The sequence below is a fragment of the Artibeus jamaicensis genome, unplaced genomic scaffold (genome assembly GCF_021234435.1).
Source record: "Artibeus jamaicensis isolate MK-2021 breed Jamaican fruit bat unplaced genomic scaffold, CSHL_Jam_final scaffold_1964, whole genome shotgun sequence".
In the NCBI taxonomy this organism is placed as follows: domain Eukaryota; kingdom Metazoa; phylum Chordata; class Mammalia; order Chiroptera; family Phyllostomidae; genus Artibeus; species Artibeus jamaicensis.
In genome coordinates, this window is record NW_026522030.1 from 23,040,852 (window position 1) to 23,059,221 (window position 18,370).

Sequence of the window (18,370 nt, forward strand, 5' to 3'; positions counted from 1 at the left end):
CTAAGGGAAAAGAGGTCAGCGTACCTGACTACATAGTCATGTATTGCATGTTTTTATTTATTTATATAAATTTTTATTATTGAGATTAGAGAGAGAGAGAGAGAGAGGAAGAAAGATAGAAACATCAGTTTGTCATTCCACTCATTTATGCATCCATTGGTTGATGCTTGCATGTACCCTGACCCAGGATCGAACCTGCAGCCTCGGTGTATCGGGACAATGCTCTAACCAACCGAGCTCCCCAGCCAGGGCCAGGTTTTGCGTGTTTTAAAAATTCTTGTATCACACTGGTTGAAAATCACTGCCATGGTGTAATGATCAACATCAGGAAAACAACCTTGAAAAATTCCCGTCTCACTTATAGACCTTAGGAGGATTTGTTAGTTGTCCCAAGACTGTCCTTGTCAAAGACGATGCACTGTATTCAGTTGTTGTGTCTTTCTAGTCTCTTAATCTGGAACAATGCCCGAGTCTTTCTTTGTACTACACAGCACTACATTGCTGAAGAGTGCATGCCAGTTACTTTGTGGAAAGGCCCTCGGTTTGGGCCCATCTGGTGTTCCCTTGGGATGGGACTGTGCGCCTTTCACAGGAGTACCACGCGAGCAGTGCTGACTTGTCCATGCACCGTGTCTGGAGGCACATGCTGTTAACTCGGTCCTTACCGGCCACATGGACTTTGATCACTTCATTATGGTGGCATCTGCCACTTCTCCATTATGAAGCTACTGGTACTATTTTACCATTTTTAATTAAAACGTATATTATGGCCTTGAGCAGCAATAAAAATAGTAATAATTTTTTAAAAAGTATACTAAAAGGTTATGTAAATATCCTGTTATTTTTTGGTATTTAGCATCTATTGATGATTCTTGCCTGAATCAGTTATTATGGTTTTTGGTGATCTAATTGCATTGTCATTCCTTCTAGGTTTATTAGTTGGCATTTTTATGTAAGGAAGAGCTTTCCCTTCACCCCTGTTAATTCGGTGCAGACTTATGGATCCTTATTTTATTCAGTAGCTCATAATTCTTTACTAGGATTATTTATTTTGATGCTCAGATTGTCCCAGATTTGGCCAGTTAGATCCTCTTCAGGTTAACTCCTGTGTCCTTTTAAAATATTTGAGGACTTCCTTCCTGTTAGATACAGCAAGATGGTCCAGGTTCCTCTTGCTCGGTCCCTGACTGAGCCCTGGAATCAGCCATTTCTCTGAGCGGCTCTGATTGTTTTTAATAGAACATGGTATTTAGAAACCAAGAATGGGCTCCAGGTGCTCACCTTGTTTTTAAGAGCCATTCGCGTTGCTGTGTGTGCATCTAGTGTCCATGGTGTTCATACCAATTTTCTTTCTCCCTTTCGTAATGATAGACCCCCGCACTGCCTCCACAAGTGCTGCTGTAAGGGACAGACTTCCGGAGCAGGTCCTCTGTGAACCTGTGTGTGTATTTATGTTGATCTGGGAGTGCTGGCTACCACCCCTGAATTCAGCCCCTGTTCACATTTCCTCCAGTGGAGCGTGAGTGTCTCTGCACCTCCACAAATACTTGGCATAACCAGCTTCTTAATTTTTGCCAAATGAATAAATGTGCTGGGAAAGCTCTTGTTTTAACTTGCTTTTCTCTAATTACAAATAACGTCTTCATACGCCTGACGGCCTTTGGGATTCCTCTCTCGTAAGTAGCTTATTCATAATAATCCTCTAGCTGTTTGGTTTTTTTCATCGAGGTTCTTACACTTTTCTTGTTGATATGCAGGACTTTTTAATACATTCTGGATGCTCATCCCTTGCTGGTCGCAGGCATCGCAGATATATTCTCTGAGTCCGTCATCTGTCTGTTCACATTGCCCATGCTGTCTTCTGTTAGAACACGACCCTTTTTCTTTGTTCTGTGCGGTCTCACCGGCACTTCTCTTTTTCTGTAACTGCGTCAATACCCTAAGTTCCTCTATCAGGGGTGTCCATCCTGTGGCTGCAGTAAATTTACCCTAAGTAACTTAACACAAAATGGTAAATTTACTTAAAACACGATGAGATTTTTTTGTTTTCGTTAGTGTTTGTGTATTTAATGTGTGGCCCAGGACAGCTCTTCTTCTTCCAGTGTGGCCCAGACACGCCCAAAGGCAGGACCCTCTGCTACATTTTAGGTGTCGTGGTGTAGCCTCACTCCGCTGATTGTCCTCAGCAGACAGTCGAGCTTTATGACCCTTTAGCCTCTGTTGAATTCTATTGAGAATGACTTTGCCTCTTGGAGTGTAAGGCCCACATACAAGTTTTTTTTTTTTTAAGATTTTAGTTATTTATTTTTAGAGAAAGGGAGGGAGAAACAGGGAGAGAAACATCAGCGTGGTTGCCTCCTGTGCGCCCCTGACCGGGACGTGCCCTAGTAATCAAACCAGTGACCCTGTGGTTCTCGGGACGAGCCACGCCAGGCAGAGCCCTATATGCAAATATTATTCATATATTCAGCAAATATATGCTATAGGTCTATTGGGTTAAGTACTGTGCTGTCACTGACAAGGTTCAAAGGTTATGAAACTCGCCCGTGACTGTTCAGAAGTGGCACGGGGATTTGAACCCTGGTCTGTGACCTGTTCCTACCATGCTGCTTCCCATGAAAATTGCATTTGCTTCCTGTAGAGCTGTGTGTCAAATTTCTATATTTTTTCTAACAAATGACTTAAGAATGTGCAGAGCAAAGTGTTCTCATACCAGAGGAGGGGGAAGTAATCAGAAGAGGAATGGATAAAGGTGCCTCCTGCCACCCTGGCCCTGGGCTGCCTGTTGCTGACTGTCTCCGGGGTGATAGTGGAGCCTCAGAGGAGGCTGGGGACCGCCTCAGCTCAGAGGGGTCGGTCTTAAAATAAAATACCGGACTCTGTCATTCTGATCCTCTCCAAGAAGTTCAAATCATTCCTCCCAGAAGTGCTGTAGTTCTAAGAGGAGAGAGATGCAGCAGGATCTTCCTAGGGCTGACGTGGCGTGTCCAAGTTGTCCTCGCTAGCTGTTCCTGGTAGTGCTCACATCACCGCGGGCAGGCGCAATTTCCACAGATTCTAGCAGAGGGAGGGAGGGAGGGAGAGAGGGAGGAAAAACAGCTGGATGAGGAGGGGAAAAATCTGTGTTTAGGTCAGGACCAAACAAAGCAGAAATCCTCCTGGGACAATTTTCCCCAGTGGACAAACACTGGGAAGCCCGTTTCCTGGGCTTTCAAAAGCCTGTGGTCCGCAACACTGTTTCTTGACCTCGGGGCCTTGCATCCCTGTGGTTACACTGAGGGTGAAAACCTTTTTGGGGAAGTAGAACAGGGTTAAGGGAAGATAAATGGTGATGGAAAGAGACTTGACTTTGGATGGGGAATACAATATACAGATGATGTATTATAGTATATAATTTTATTAACTATGTCACCTCAATAAATTCAATAAAAATTAAAAAGAAAAGAGAACCTTTTTGGATCACCCCAGGACGGAATGTACTGCCGTGCCCACAGTGCCGGGAGCTCTAGAGGTTTCTCAGTAATCTCTCCTTTAATTCCCCTGCCTCAGAATTCAGGAGCCCTGGACACGTGGTATAGAGATGCACGTAAGCAGGGTTTATGTTAGTGAGGTCAAGTAGGATTCATATTTGGGCCACCCGGGATCCGTTGGTAGCTCCTAGAACCCTCGGTTGAAAAGGATTCTGAATTGACCTGCTTTCTTGTATATGTGAGCAGTGTTATTTCTTATGTGCTATACAAGTAGTTGAAGGTTAATTAGCAGTAGTAGTAGTTGTTGGTTACTAAATAGTAATGCTACCAGTCTCCTTCAGACAAATAGTAAAAAAAAAAAAAGTAAAAAAAAAAGGACTCTGAGATAGACTCTCCATGCGCACAGCGCAGGGAGAGTCAAGGGGCACGTGTGCTGCAGTCTGTCCACTGTGTGGACGTGTCCATGAACACAAGAACCTAAAGGACTAATAAGGGGAAACAAAGGCAGCTTTCCTTGTGGCGGGGAGGACAATCCAAGAATGGATGTCCTTGAGGAGGCCTGTCAATCTCTCTGGCCTTCAGTTTCAAACCCCCATGTGTAACCATGGGGCTAAACGTAACTCCGAAGGTTCCTCCAGCCCTGGTCTGCCAGGACCCTTCCTGGTTCTGGTTCAGAGAGGATCCCCACCCTTCAGGGTGATGGAATCTGACCATGGCTTTGCTCCCTCGGGTTCAGGCCTTGATACACTTGGTGACAGGACCCTGGACTGAGTGACTGCCTAAGTAAGGGTTTTCTGGTGATCTCACAGCCCACATCAGATTTTAGATTTGGAGCTATTCTGTCAAGGAACAAGTGGTATTTGGTGCCGCACCTGTTTGACGTGACAGTGCGAGGTTTAGACGAGGAAACGGAACATTTCCGTGAGCTCTCCACTGCCACAAAGTTTGAACCGTCGGCCTGGAACCTGTAAGGAACTTATTTTAAAATTGAGGGTTGGCGATGTGCTCGTCCAGGTGCTGTGCCTAGACCCAAAGTCATCTTAAGAGCCTGGAAAGGGAAGTGTTTTTGCCCTTGGTGACCTTGGTTGTAGATGTGTATGAGGACAACAGTCTAGATTCTCAAGCATTGAAGGCAAGGTGGTTCCCCGCTCTGTTCAGCTGCTGCTGCTGCTTCTTAAGATTTCGTTTATTTTTAGAGAGAGGGGAAGGGAGGGAGCAAGAGAAGGAGAGAAACACTGATGTGTGAGAGAAACATCGATTGGTTGCCTTCTCGCATGCCCCCCTTCTGGGGATTTGGTCCACAACCCGGGCATGTGCCCTGGTTGGGAATTGAACCAGCAAACTTTTGGTTTGCAGGATGATGCCCAACTTACTGAGCCAAACCAGTCAGGGCTCAGCTTCTTAACTAGTAGTTGAACCCGTGCTGTATGGGTCAGCCCATGTTTGTTGATGCTGCTTTGCAAGTAACTGTCCCAGGTACAAAAAGGAAGGGTACAGTCCCTGCCCTCATGGAGATGAGGGAGGAAGCAGGGCACCCTCATCCTGAAGGTCTCATTGTAGCATCACGGATGTTTGGGGCATCTGGAGCAGGGATTACTGACCCAAGGGGCTTGAAGAAAAACTTTAAAGAGAGAATGACATTTGGTTTGAACTTTGAAGGATTGTTGTGTTACCAATTGGTAGCTTTCACAAAGGTTTTTGAGATAGCTTATAAGAATACACACCATAAAAAAGGACCAACATATATAAAATCAGAAATAGAGAAAAAAATGTTAAGGCTGGGGATGAGTTAAAATGTAGACATTCATCACCAGTTCAATTCCCAGTCAGGGCACAGGCCTGGGTTGCAGGCCAGATCCCCAGTAGGGGGCACGTGAGAGGCAACCACACATTGATGTTTCTCTCCCTCTTTCTCCTTCCCTTCCCTTCTCTCTAAAAATAAATAAATAAAAACTTTTAAAAAATGTAGACATTCAGGCCGTATGGCCCAAAATAGTTATGACATCTGTCCCTTTACAAAAGCCAGAGGTGAAATGTGTTCCGTTACATGACATACGTTGTCAGGAAGGAGAAATGCGCAGTGGTTCCTGAGTGTAAGCCGTTTTCCTTGGTACCTCACTCTTACGTGAGAGCTTCAGGGGGGTAGGTGGAGGTAGTAGTTAATGAGTGAATCTATAAACCAGCATTTCTCCAACTATAATCCAGGGACCCACATTAAAATTACCCAGAATGCTTGGTGTTAAAATGCAGAGTCCTAGCCCCCAGCCCAAGGTGTGGTGAGTAGGACCCAGGAGTCTGCAGCCGGCTTCCCCAGGTGATTCTTGCACAGTTTGGGGACATTTACAATAGGTGGGAGGCTCACTGGCATTTTGAAAGCAAAGAGAGTAGCAAATGAGAGTGCCTGGCCTTTGTTGGAAGGTGGGGTGGGGGTTTATAATGGGGGAGAGAGCAGGGCACAAGCAAGACCAGTTCCACTGAGATCGGTGGCCCATTGCTAGCCAGGTTGTTTCCAGGTCATATTTTGGAAGACCTACAAAGTGTGGCAGTTTGGGCACATGGCAGGGCGACTCCTGAGCAGAGTTGGTTGGAGAGCAGCTGGCCCCACTGTGCCCAATTTGTCCAGCTTGCCCTTGCCACCTGGGCTGTGTTCCGTAGACTTCCTCTGACAGGTGCCCTTTTTTTCAGTATTTTTGAAGCCTTGGAGAGTTAGATTTTAACACTCAGTGAGAAATGGTTAATGCGAGATTCGAGAAGACCCTCCCGGTAGTTCTCTGTCTCCATGCTCTTCCATCAGGATTTCTCCAGCTTTACCACAGTCCCCTTTGTTGGTTGCTTCAGTGGCAGGGGAGCAGGGAGAAGAGCTGTGCGCCATCCACCCAGCTAAGATTGGTTGGCATACTCTGGGTCCATGGCAGCTAAGTGGACACTCACAATTCTGTGAGCTGAGCCCCTGGAGAGGAGCTGAGAGGTGCAGTTCAGGCAGCTGCATCTCTGCACAGCTTTCCTTGACTTTCTTCCCTGGCCCTAGAGTTGACTCCGCTTTTTTTGTGTCATGTCAGTGGTTCTCACCACTGTCACCCCCACCATCTTGTCTGCTTTGCTGGTCTTCCCCACCCCCCACCAAGAACAAAGGCCTCCTCTTAACTCAAGCTTGTTGCTGCATGCCTGGTATCACTGGCACATGGTATGACTGACTAACTGGTGCATGTTTGGATGGATGTGGTGCTATGAGTACTTGAGGTGGGGAAAGAGTGAGAACTAGTCTTGAGTGGTCTAAGAAGGCTTCCTAGGGGTCGTGATGTTTGAGCCAAGGCCAGGCAGCTGTTGGATTGGTTATGACTAAGTCCTTGGAGAACTCTGGAGAGCTTCTGTTCCCCGAAGGCCCAGAGAGGTTTAGGATGAGCCCCTGTGCAGTAGATGGTGCTTGGAGGGGGGCCATGGATGTGCAGTAGAGGGGCCATGGAGGGTACCATGAATTCATGTGACCACTGCAAATTGCTGTCATTCCCAAGCCTGGGGATTTGGTAGTGTCTGGCTCAGCTTCCAGTGCATATCTAGCTCTTGGAAGATGGGTGCAGAGAGAAACGGCCCACACACAGTGCCCATGGAACAACACTATGGTTGGGGAGGAGAGAGCTCAAAGAGGGGCTGTGCCATGTACTGTCAGGACTGAGGCCTGGCCAAGGAAGACATTCCAGCTGGGAGCTTTCAGAGCACAAAGCTCACAGTTCCCAAATGTTTGAATTCACTGCTCAGGAAAATTTTTTTAAGAACTGAGGGGCTTGACCCATGGCTTCCAATCCAGCACCAAAATTTTAAATCAATCAAGCAAGCAAGCAAGCAATCCAGCACCAAAATCAATTGTAATTATTTCATAAAAAGAAAGGACATCTTAATATTTAAAGAGTAAGAAGGTCTCAGTCTTAGAGGAAAGGACATTCTGATACATTGGTTACATTTAGCTAATGAACCACCTACACTCCCCTAACTGTTGCTGTTTTGTCCAGGCTGGTGAAACATTGTCACTACCCAGCGTCTGGCCAAGGTTTGTGTCTGGAGCACTGGGTGTCAGTTGGCAAGCAGTGACTCAATGTTCCAGCCTGTTTTGCTGAGGCTAGAGGATTCAGCTAGTCTAGCTATCAAGAAAGCGAGGCAGGGAGTCTGTGCTGGGTTGGCTGTAGATTAGCAGGGCTTTTCATGGAGGATTGTGTGTGTATTTGGGTTTGCCGTGCCGAGCAAGGGAGCAGTGGAATTTGTCTGAGTTGAGCCTCACACATTGAAGTTATTGAGTGACTTACACGCAAGGCCATGACCTGGGCTCCCAGCTGAGAGGCCCACGTGGCAGGGCTTTAGCTGGGGGAGTGAAGGACAGGCTCACATCTGCTCATCTGCTTACGTAACCCTGCTTCCCAGCTCCCAGAGCCAAGAAAACACACAAGCCAGCCCAGCGGGGCTGAGGCCCTGTGGTAGCATACGCCATGTGCCTCACAGCAAGGGAGCCTTGGCTTAGCCTGAGGACTGTCACAAAGCCTTCCGTTTTTTGCTTTTTCCCAGAAGCCTCAAGCAGTGGCTGTGAGACCTGGTAGCAGCTCTGCAAGGTTCCGGGCAGAGCTGGTCACTCCCCTTCTGGAGTCTGAGCTCTGTGGATTTTCTCACTGGGACTGGGCCAGGCAGACAGCAGAGGGCAATCCCTGCAGCATGGCAGGAGATTTGCAGGGCACTCAGGGAGGCCACCTGGCTGGCACTGGATCCAAGGAGGCATTCTGCTCCAGGTCTGGAGCTGCCATTGACTGCTAGGTGCTACCCACTCTCAGAGGTGTGATCTGTAGGATTCTCAGAGCTGTGGAGGCTTCACAGAGAGAAGGTGGGGAAGGAATTGCCAGATCGGGCAGGTGAGGCAGGATCCAGGCATCAATGTGCTCTTAATGTGCTGGAAACATGATAGGGGTTGTGAGGGGCACAAAGAGAAGCAGGTGGGTGAGAAGAGAGGCTGTTCAATGATAAGGCTCCACACGAGCCATTGGAGGAGCCCATGGGGGTGGTGGCAGATAAGAGTTTTTCTGGAGCAGGTTGAATTCCAGTCCTTGCAATTTGTAAATGGGAAACCAGTATGTTGAAAGCAGATGGTGCTTGCTGAAAGATAGATCATCCAGCAACACACTGTTGAAGCTGAACCAGGGCCCAGGCATCCTTTCTTCTGTCCAAGAAACCCAAGACCACCTTTCTGGAACTCCTGAAAGGGGCACCACTAAGATGGGCCTGCAGGTGTGTGCTTCAGGCAGCTAGGCAGCGCAAGTATGAATTCCTGTCTTCTGGGCTGGTTTCAGAAAGTGTGAGCAAGTGTAGGGTGACAGTCCAGATGCCTCTTGTGTTCCTGAAAATGGGGTTATATTTAGCAATATCTTGAGAAGCAAAGGTACAGTGGGGCTGGGGGGTTGCAGATGTTGTGGGGCCCTCTGAAGTGAGAGGACGCCAATGACAGATCTTTTCTCATGTTTTTTCACAAGTGCACCGCACAGCAGGAAGACTCACACGTCTTCCATGACGTGTGAGTTGTGGGAGATGCTAAGAACCCTCCTTGCCTGAAAGCCCCAAGACTTGAGGAGAGGAAGATCATCTCTCTGTTGCCCAATTTGTGCAAACAGAATCACCTGGGCTCTGTTAACATTATCTGTCCACTTAGGTCCTTCCCAAGATCTGCTGAGTCAGGCTCTCTAGGGGGGTGAGTCTGAGATTTCATATTTTTATAACCTGCCTCAAGTGATTTTGATGGTAGTTTTGGGAAAAACCACTCCAGGGTTCACCCTTTCTCAGCCTGAGAGCCCGCTACTCTGATGGCACCCTTGGAGACTGGAGCCAGCAGTCAGGTGAGGGACTGATCTGTGAGACCCCTGTCCTTCCAGAGAGGGAGGTACACGGCCAGGAAGGCAACAGAGCTTTGGAACCCTGAGGCTTCCCTTCCTGCCCCCAGGGGATCTGCTCTCTGAGCTCTGTGGAGCTCCATTCTAATGAAGAATGGGAAAGGTTGAGACCAGACTGGGGCTTTGCTGCTAAAATTCTGGTGTCTCTTGTTAGAAGGAGGAGGAAGGGCATTTCTGTGGTCCTAGGCCTGCTTTGTAAGAGTGGAGAAGGAGGTAGAACTGAGACTGAAGGGCCTTGTTGCCAAGTTACGAGATTTGGCCTTCCTTTGTCCAAGGCGACACAGCCTTAGAGCCATCGGAGGCTTTTAGCGGGAGAGTCATGATCAGAGCTGTATCTCCGAAGAAAATGAGTGGGAACAGGTCTCATGATGGTGGAACTGGGTCAGCACGGGAGGGAGAGAAGGTGAGTGGAGTGTTGTAGGGGGCTGCAGGGGGCGGGGAGGAGATGGTGAGTTTGCACCTGTGGTCGGGCCAGAGAAGCAAGAGTCACAGCTTTCTTGAGCTGTCTCATTTCAGGAGAATGAGTGATCTCTGGGGATAGGGGCACTTGGAGAGCCACATATCATTGCTAAACAGGGTGAGAGGGCTGCATACTGGTTCTCACGAGCATGTTTCAGGTGAACTTGCTCTGAGTTTGTGGTCAGTGTTCTCACCTCTGTTCTGTAGGTTCCTTCCTTTGTTCTGTGACTAGTTTGCTTTACAGGTAAAGGTGGTTACACTAGAGTAACAGTTCTCAAAGTGTGCCCCCTGATCAGATGGCACAAAGGTTACTATTCCCCAGTAAGTTTGGGAGCTGGTAGGTTAAGTAAAGTGAAGGGGTTTCTGGATTACACAGCTTCTCAAAGCCTCTGGCGTACCTCCTGACTTTCCCGAGGCAGGATTTAGCAGGCAGAGTTCCTACCCTGATGTGACCAGGGAGCATCTGAGCAACTTGCTGGGATTAGTGGTTCCTGGAACCCACTTTGAGAAAGTCTGGCCTACAGGGAATACTGGGGGCCTGGTTCAGTGACTCTGTCCCCAATCCCTGTGTGTCCCTGGGCCAGTCAGCTTCCCACGGCGCTCACCATCTCTGCTGTGTGAGGGGCCCTCCCCGGCAGCTCTCTCTTAGCTCCACCTGTTTCTGTTTAGGAAGCAGGGACTTCCATGCCTGTGTCTGGATCCTGACCCTTGCCTTTCCCTCTTCCCAACTTGCCACTAATAAAAACCCACCATCTGCATCTTATTAGTTTTTCATCTAGGCCAAAAGGCTCTCTGACCGACTCATTCTCCTCCGGAGCCATGTTCTCCCAGGCCAGACACTTTGCAGTCATCCCTGACTTTTCCTCCCTTCTTCATTCCCTCTGTTACTCCTTCACTCCCCGATTTTCCTAAGCGTTCTTCTCCGATGTTCTTTCCAGCTGTTTTCATCTCTTCCCCCTTGGTCTCTTCCAGGGTCTCATTTCCTCCAGTCCTTCCCATCAAGTTTGTTTCTCCTGGGCATCAACCCATGAGGCTGCCTTCTGATTTTCTCAACACTGAACTCTCCAACACACACGCACGTGTGTGCTTGTGCACACTCACGCCCTTTTTCTCAGTTAGGCTAAGTTCAGAAAGAACCTGTCCAAAGCCACACACTGGGAACTGGCAGAGCTAGGTCTCAACCTCAGAATCTCTGAGAATGTGTTTTCTGCATGCTCTCTGATCCTTACAATAGCCCACTCAGACGTCGGAGCAGGAGTTGCCCTGTTTTCATGTTACAGTTGGGAAACATAGATTCTGAAGGGGACCTGTCCTGCATAGGTGAGTGCCTCCGAGGGTGACCAGCCATCCAGGTCTGCCTGGTGCGACTTTCCTGCAGTGGTTGGTCACACTACTGCTAGACACAGTACCTAGGGCGGGGCATGAGTGCCTTTTCCATGGCCCTGCCGCCTCTCTGGAAGGGCCGTCTCCTGCAGCCTGGCTATCTGACACTCCTGCAAAGCAGCGAGCGAGTCCTGTGGCCCGCTAACTTCTCCTTCCCTCCACCCTCTAGTTGGCCCCCTGCTGATCGAGTTTAAGGCGCCCGTGGACCTGACGCTTCTGGCGAAACAGAACCCTGAGGTCAAGGTGGGCGGTCGCTACGCCCCCAAGGACTGCATCTCTCCCCACAAGGTGGCCATCATCATTCCATACCGCAACCGGCAGGAACACCTCAAGTACTGGCTGTATTACTTGCACCCAATCCTCCAACGGCAGCAGTTGGACTATGGCGTCTATGTTATCAATCAGGTGAGGTCCGGGAAGATGGGGTGAGGACGGGTGTGAGTGTGTAAATATGGCATAGTATTTGAGAGTAATGAGTGTAGAAGGAAAAGAAGTGATTTCCGAGGTATGTGACATTTTACAACTCAGTTGTGCTACCTTCTTATCTTTAATGAGTGTAGATAAGCTAAATGACATACAGTGTACTTGCTTGTTGCTGTTAACTCTTTTCGGCAAGGGAAATTGCTGGGATATTTTGTTTGAGGGTTTTTGGTTCTTTTTTCTGGAAGTAGTCTTCCAACAAAATTGAGAGAAAAATAATAATTGTAGTTCTCTCCAATTAAAGCACTGATTACTTTATGTCTCTAGATACCTGTGTATTTTAAAAAATTTTTTTAAATCCTCACCCAAGAATATGCCTGTTGATTTTATTATTTTTTGGAAGGTTTTATTTCTTTATTTTCAGAGAGAGGAGAGGGGAAGGAGAAAAGGAGGGAGAAAGGAAGGGAGAGAAACATCAGTGTGAGAGAGAAACATCAATCAGTTGCCTCTTGCATGCCCCCAACCAGGGACCTGATGTGCAACCCAGGCATGTACACTGACTGAGAATTGAACTGAACCAGTGACCTTTTGCTTCACAGGATGATGTCTAAACGACTGAGCCACTCTGGTCAGGGCATGGCCATTGATTTTAGAAAGGGGGGAAGGTAGGGAGAAAGGGAGGGAGAGAAACACCACCGTGAGAGAGAAACATCCACATGAGAGAGAAGTACCCATCCCCCAGTTGTGCCCCAACCAAGGACAGAACCCGTAAGCCAGGCATGTGTCCTGAATGGGAATTGAACCTTCAGTCCTTCGGTTTGTGGGTTGGTGCTCCAAACAACTGAGCCACAACAGCTATGGCTGTATTTTCCTTTTTGAAAATAACCCCCCTTCCCATTTAGATGTCAGACTTTTAGGCAATTTCAAATTTATCCAATTTAACTACTTCTTCTCGGGTACTCATAGGAGACATGGACATCTCAGCTGGAGACAGTGAATGGGGACTTTAAGGAAAAAGGAGCCTTGCTTGTTCCTAGAGATTGAGATGACTATTGGGTGGTAAAGGCAGCAGAGGTTGTAGGGCCAGATGTTGGAGCTGAGTCTGTCAGGAAAGAGCAGAACAGCCCTGTTTACGAGGGAACAGAAGCTCAAGGCTGGGAGAGCAGGTGAATGTTTGAGTCCCTTGGCCAAGTGAGGCACAGACCAGGGCCCTGAGAAAAATCTGTCAGCAGGATAGCTGTGGGCCACTCACCGCAGAATAACGTTGGCGAATGTAAGACTGAGCTAGGAAATGCCAGACCACATTAATCCAACAAGTATGTGTTTAAAAAAGCCCTGTCACCGAGGAACCCTAGTGTGATTCCAGTGAGCACATGTTAATCATAGATTCAGGAGTCTGTTGTTAAAGCAGTGGCAGCGAGTGCCCGGAAGAGGAAAGCCACCATCACCAGGAACCAGCGGGAAAAAGTACAAGTCATGCCCTCCTGCCGGCTGCATCTCCTTCCTGCCTTTGACGGTTTTCAGGCCAGTGGATGAGTAATACACTGTAGACACAGCGTTGTCAAATCTTACTCAGCGAGGCATCCGATGGCCTCTGGCAAATCTTCCTGAGCAGCAGATGGACAGCTGTGATCTGGATTACATCTGAGTTGCATTAAAATCTATACTTGCATGAAGAGGGTAAAAGAGTTAGTGATGATGCCGAGTTTTTGAATTTAGGTGACTGAAGTCAGGGAAAACTAGAGGGGATGGATACACCAGTGTATAGATAGGTTAAAGTTTTGATGAATGTAAGACTTCCCTGTTTTTTTTTTTTTTAAAGATTTTATTTATTTATCTTTAGAGGGGAAGGGAAGGAGAGAGGGAGAGAAACATCAATGTATGGTTGCCTTTCGTGCGTCCCCTGCTGGGAACTGGCCTGCAGGGAACCTGCCTGCAACCCTGGCATGTGCCCTGACTGGGAATCGAACCGCGATTGTTTGGTTCGCAGGCCCGTGCTCAATCCACTGAGCTACACCAGCCAGGGCTCAAGACTTCCCTGTTTAATTATCAAGTCAAAACAAATACTGGACCAGTGAAATTTAGCCACCATTTTAAATTCCTATCACATAATTTATACAGATAATCCTCAGGTTTCAGACAGTAAATTTTCCCATGTCAGTACACCAGCTATCTGCTTCTACCTGCCCCAGTCCACACTGGCGGAAAAGCTAAGCAAGCCAGCATGAACCAGTGGCGCCCCCGAGCTGCTAACACTGGGCACTGCTTAAGTCAGGACATCTCTCAAAGTGTGCTTTCCAAAGCAGAGAGCTGGGCCAGATGCCTTGGAGGGGTGCTGGCCGGAGCAGTGGGAGGCAGGTCTCAGGCCCGCAGGACCTTCAGCGCACTAGTGTCCTTATAGCCACCAGAAGCACTCAGCACCCCGTGTCGCCTGAGCTTGCTTGCCTGGGGGATGGTTTTCTAAGAACCTTCTCAAATAATGAATGTTCCGTGGGTCACACTTTGGGGAAAGGAGGAAGCCCCCACCTCTTTCACTTTCTCTAGGATCCTGAGGACCCCAGTTCTCCCTCTCTTTCTTATCTTTCCCACTTGCAACTCAGCACTGGAAATTCTGTCTAGCTTTTCAAACATGTTTATGTCTTTTTTCCCCTCTGGCCTTGCCAGTACCATCTCCCCTCCCCACCACCCCCTCCCCATCACCTCCTCCCCGGTGTTTTGCTGCTACATCTGTTCCTACCTCAAGAGAATCGTAACTTTCCACATTAAGAGAGTCTTTCCTCTTTATCTCCTTCTCCTCCTGATAACTTTTTTCTCCTGTTCCAACTCTACCCTGGTTTCTTGGAGAAATACAGCCTGATTTTGAGATAAGGAGACTAAGGAGAAACTTGGGTTTTGCCCTCCCTTTCCAGTAAAGATGATCTGTCTCAAAGTTACAAAGAACAGAGTGGTGACAGGAAACCTAAACCTTTGAAGGAAAGAGGCCAAGGGAGAAACATTTGCATCATTCCCCCATTTGACTTAGAAACTCCTTGTGTTCTCTCTTTGATAGTTGTTTTAGATGAGGAGAGGGAGTTCGTAGCATCTGGCTTTGACCTTTATGTACTATTGAGCAGATAGGCATCATTAGAGCCTCTCTTGTCTCCCGGCTCAGACACCCTGCTCTCATTTTGACTGCTCATCCCCAGCCCCATTTAAGGTTAGAGAGAGAATGAACACTTAAAATAGGAGGGGCCCCTGAGACATCTAGTCCAGGGGTTCTCAAACAGGTTATTAAGAACAGAACCTCTACTCCCTCACTTCCCCTTTGGTCTTTGCTGGGATTTTCCTGGACCCCCGAAGCTAGGTAGTATGAAAATGTCTGCTCTGTTTTGCAGGTGGAGGAAACCGAGGCTCAGAGAAGGGAAGTAGGAAGTCGCATAAATGCTGGTCGTGCTGGAGCTCCAACCCTGGGCCTGATCCCTAGTGCCCGCTCACTGCACGCGCAGTGACTTTCCCCTCGAGGCCGTTCAGTCCCTCCCCTGAAGCTGCTCGAAGCTGGCTCTCCAGGGTGGGGAGTGAGCTCCAGCCTAGACTTCCTGGGTTCTTGCTGTCCCACTTTTCAGCTAGTGACCTCAGGCTTGAGTTCTCCCATTTGAGCTCAGCTGAGTTCCTCGGTTTCCTCTACTGCACAGGCTGTGAAGCACCCGGCATACGGTGAACCCTCAGTAAACATGAGCTGTTACTGCTATGATTTGCGTTTCTTCTCCCAGCCCGCTTCTTGCCTATTTTCTCTACTCAGTATTATTTTTAAGGGTTTATTTATGTTTAGAGGGGAAGGGAAGGAGAGATGGAGAGAAATAGCAATGTATGGTTGCCTCTCGTGTGTCCCCTGCTGGGAACTGGCCTGCAACCCAGGCATGTGCCCTGACTGGGAATCGAACCTCAATCCTTTGGTTCGCAGGCCCGTGCGCAATCCACTGAGCCACACCAGCCAGGGCTCACCTCTTTACTGCTCTCCTGCTCTGGCCCCACTCAGTCACTCAGTGCCAGCATTGAGACTCTCCCAGTCATTTGTGTGGCTTCTGTAGGGTCAAAGGGGACTGGATAATGACATAATACAGAGACCCATCAGGTAACAGAATCTCAGGGGGTGTAGGTACCATGTCAAGCCTACCAGCTCCTTCGCAATAGGGTTGTATCTCAAGCTCCACCTACAGGGGATGACCTTTCACAGGCTTTTGTGGCTCCTACCCCTGTCCATATTAAGCTGTTAACCACCCTATTTTGGTTTAGGCTCTTCCAATAACCTGAAGAACCTACACCTCACAATAAGTGGTGGGGTGGGTGGCGAGGTTACCAGTCGGGATAGAGTACAAGCATTGCTGTTTGTCCTCAGGTCACCTGCCCCAGCCCACCAGTGTTTGAGTCTGCCTTCAGAGTTCGGGCACTGCCAGCCCATTGGCACCAAACGTGCTGCTCTGAAGCACGGAAGCCCCACCACGGTCCAGCGCTAAACATTGACGCAGAAGTGTGCTTTAAGACGTCATAGCAAATGGGGTGGGGTGCATACTACACTTAGTCATACTTTAATGAGGAAAGGAAACTAATATTACCCAAAGCGAAGGGAAGACAGGTTGCCAGCTGGCAGCACCAGCCCTAAATAAACACAGGACCTTTGTGAGATTAACCATCATAAAAGTTACCCACAGGTGAAGAATGGAGGCCAGCTGGCCTGGTGAGTTTGTAATCAGCACAGCTGCCCTTTGCCATACAGCCAGCACCCAGGACTGGTCTCTCCAAGTCCACGTGTATATTTTCTGGCACCTCTGATCTCACTCAGTTGCCAAGATTTTTCTAGTTCTACCATGTCGCGCCCTCTCTTTAAAACCTTCAGTATGTCCCCACTGCCCAAAGGCAAGGGTCTACAGAATCTGAAGCCCTGAGTTCAGCATCTGGGACCCTCTGCAGTCCAGCTCTGACCTACCTCCAGCCACTTCTTCCTCAGGCTTCATTCAAACCTTGTGTCACAGTGATACTGGGTTCTTCATCCTCACCCAGTTATACACTGCTCCTGCCTGGTGTCTGCTTCTGCCGTCCCCTCTGCCCTGCTTGCCTGCCTTCCGTCCCCTTCCTGCTCTCTTCCTGGCCATCATTTAGCAGCCCCCACACCTTATTAGCTCCATGAAGCCCCAAGTGGAGCAGACTTCTCCCTCCCTCCTGCTCACAGGCCACTCGGCGCATCCCAGTGAGCAATGAGGGGTGAGTGCCTGAGTGCATGCTCAGCCCAGCCAGCGGCCCCTGGAGTCACAGCTCCTGGGCCTGACTGTCTCTGTCTCCTTCACCCCATGGCTCTGGTGCTCAGTCAAGGTTTGGAGCACAGAGCCACTCCCTGTGGCTCCTGCCCCTGTACTTGGACCCCTGTCAGGACCCCTTGCTCCCCATTCTCTAGTGAGGGCAGTGCTTCTTGGAGGTGAAGCCCCCTTTTGCAGTCAGGCCATATCACAATCCTTGGGAATCTACCCAGCTCCTCCCTTGGGGCTTTTCCCCAGAGTTTTCTATTCCTTGTTGACCAGAGCCTAGGACACAGCCCTTGGGGTGACCTCCCTTTTCAGGAAAAATGCAGAGTGCTTACTTTAACCCTGTGGTGGTTGTTTATGGTCATGAAACTTTACAGTTCTGGTCCTTTGGACTGAACATCTTTAAAGGTCTCACTTTGAATTTTGACTCTGACAACCTTCCGGTGAGGCAAATGGTTATTCTCATTGTTCTTGCTGAGGGAAGGCTCATGAAGGTAAGTGTCTTCCTTGGGACCTGTGGTGGCTGGGTGGTGGAGCTGGGGTTGGACGGAGATCACATGAATCCTAAGGAATGCCTCTCTTTCCCTCACTGCGGTACGGGTCCACCTCCACATGGCTCTGCTGTCCCACTGGCTCATGGAGGGAGGGGGGACATGCCTTTGGAATAACAGCCTCAGAACCCTGTGTGAGACTTGCCTAATTATCATGCTAACAGGTAAACCCTGGCCTGAAATGCTGGGGTGGGAGGGAAATTAGAGGGGGCCCTGGCTTTCTCTGGCTTTGGAATATTTTCCATCTGTGCACTGTTGTGAGATGGTCCCAGGCTGCTTGTCTGGGATCAAGTGTGGGCAGGTTTGGAGAGAACCCTTGTACCCTCAATGAGTAGAAGTCACCATTCTCAGAAGCTCATCTCTGTCCCTGGACCAGTCAGCTTGTTCCTAAATGAGATCCAGATGAATTGGGGTAAAACAGACTCATGAGTCTGCCCGTTACTGAGGAGAGCTGCCTGGGCCTGTGGCCCCCACTGGTTTGGTTTGTATCCTGACCATCTTTTACCATCCCCCATCCCTGCCTTGGATTTCCTCCCCCTGCCATCGGTGGCCAGACCGAGGTGTGCAGGAATGGGGCTCCGGCGGGGCATGGCTGATCCTGTCCTGCAGTACCGCCTCCTTCGAGCCCTCAGACTTTTGGAGCCCAGGGCCGAGGAGGGCCGTGGGAGAACTGGGTATCTGTGCCCGTCACTGCTTGTGCGCTGCCCCGAGATCGGGAATCTCCTGCGCTGCCTTTCCCCTTCTCTGTCCATAGTTTGCTCCGCTCCCCTGAGGAATGTGTCAGAGCACTTACAGGTGCTCACACAGCTGGTGAATTGCCTCCCTGGACATTTTTCTGAGAAATGCCATTTTCTCTGCCCACCCTTAACTTCAGGACCAGGAATAACCAC

General features: G+C 49.0%; 1 protein-coding gene and 1 non-coding gene across 3 annotated transcripts in view; both read left to right on the forward strand.

Moving 5' to 3' along the window:
• The window catches only part of B4GALT1 (beta-1,4-galactosyltransferase 1), a 50,869-nt gene that overhangs the window by 15,696 nt on the left and 16,803 nt on the right, over positions 1 to 18,370 (forward strand). Inside the window, exons 2-3 of one of the 2 annotated variants that reach the window (XM_053656208.1) lie at positions 11,403 to 11,638; positions 15,028 to 17,644. In XM_053656208.1, the coding sequence (XP_053512183.1) occupies positions 11,403 to 11,638; positions 15,028 to 15,141 (350 nt within the window). In that variant the 3' untranslated portion in view covers positions 15,142 to 17,644. Of the gene's footprint in view, positions 1 to 11,402; positions 11,639 to 15,027; positions 17,645 to 18,370 lie in introns of those variants that run through there. The other variant, XM_037159882.2, reaches the window with a different exon arrangement.
• Positions 3,676 to 3,817, forward strand: LOC119060035 (small nucleolar RNA SNORA19). Its single transcript, XR_008389963.1, has one exon. It is a non-coding gene; the product is annotated as a small nucleolar RNA SNORA19 (small nucleolar RNA).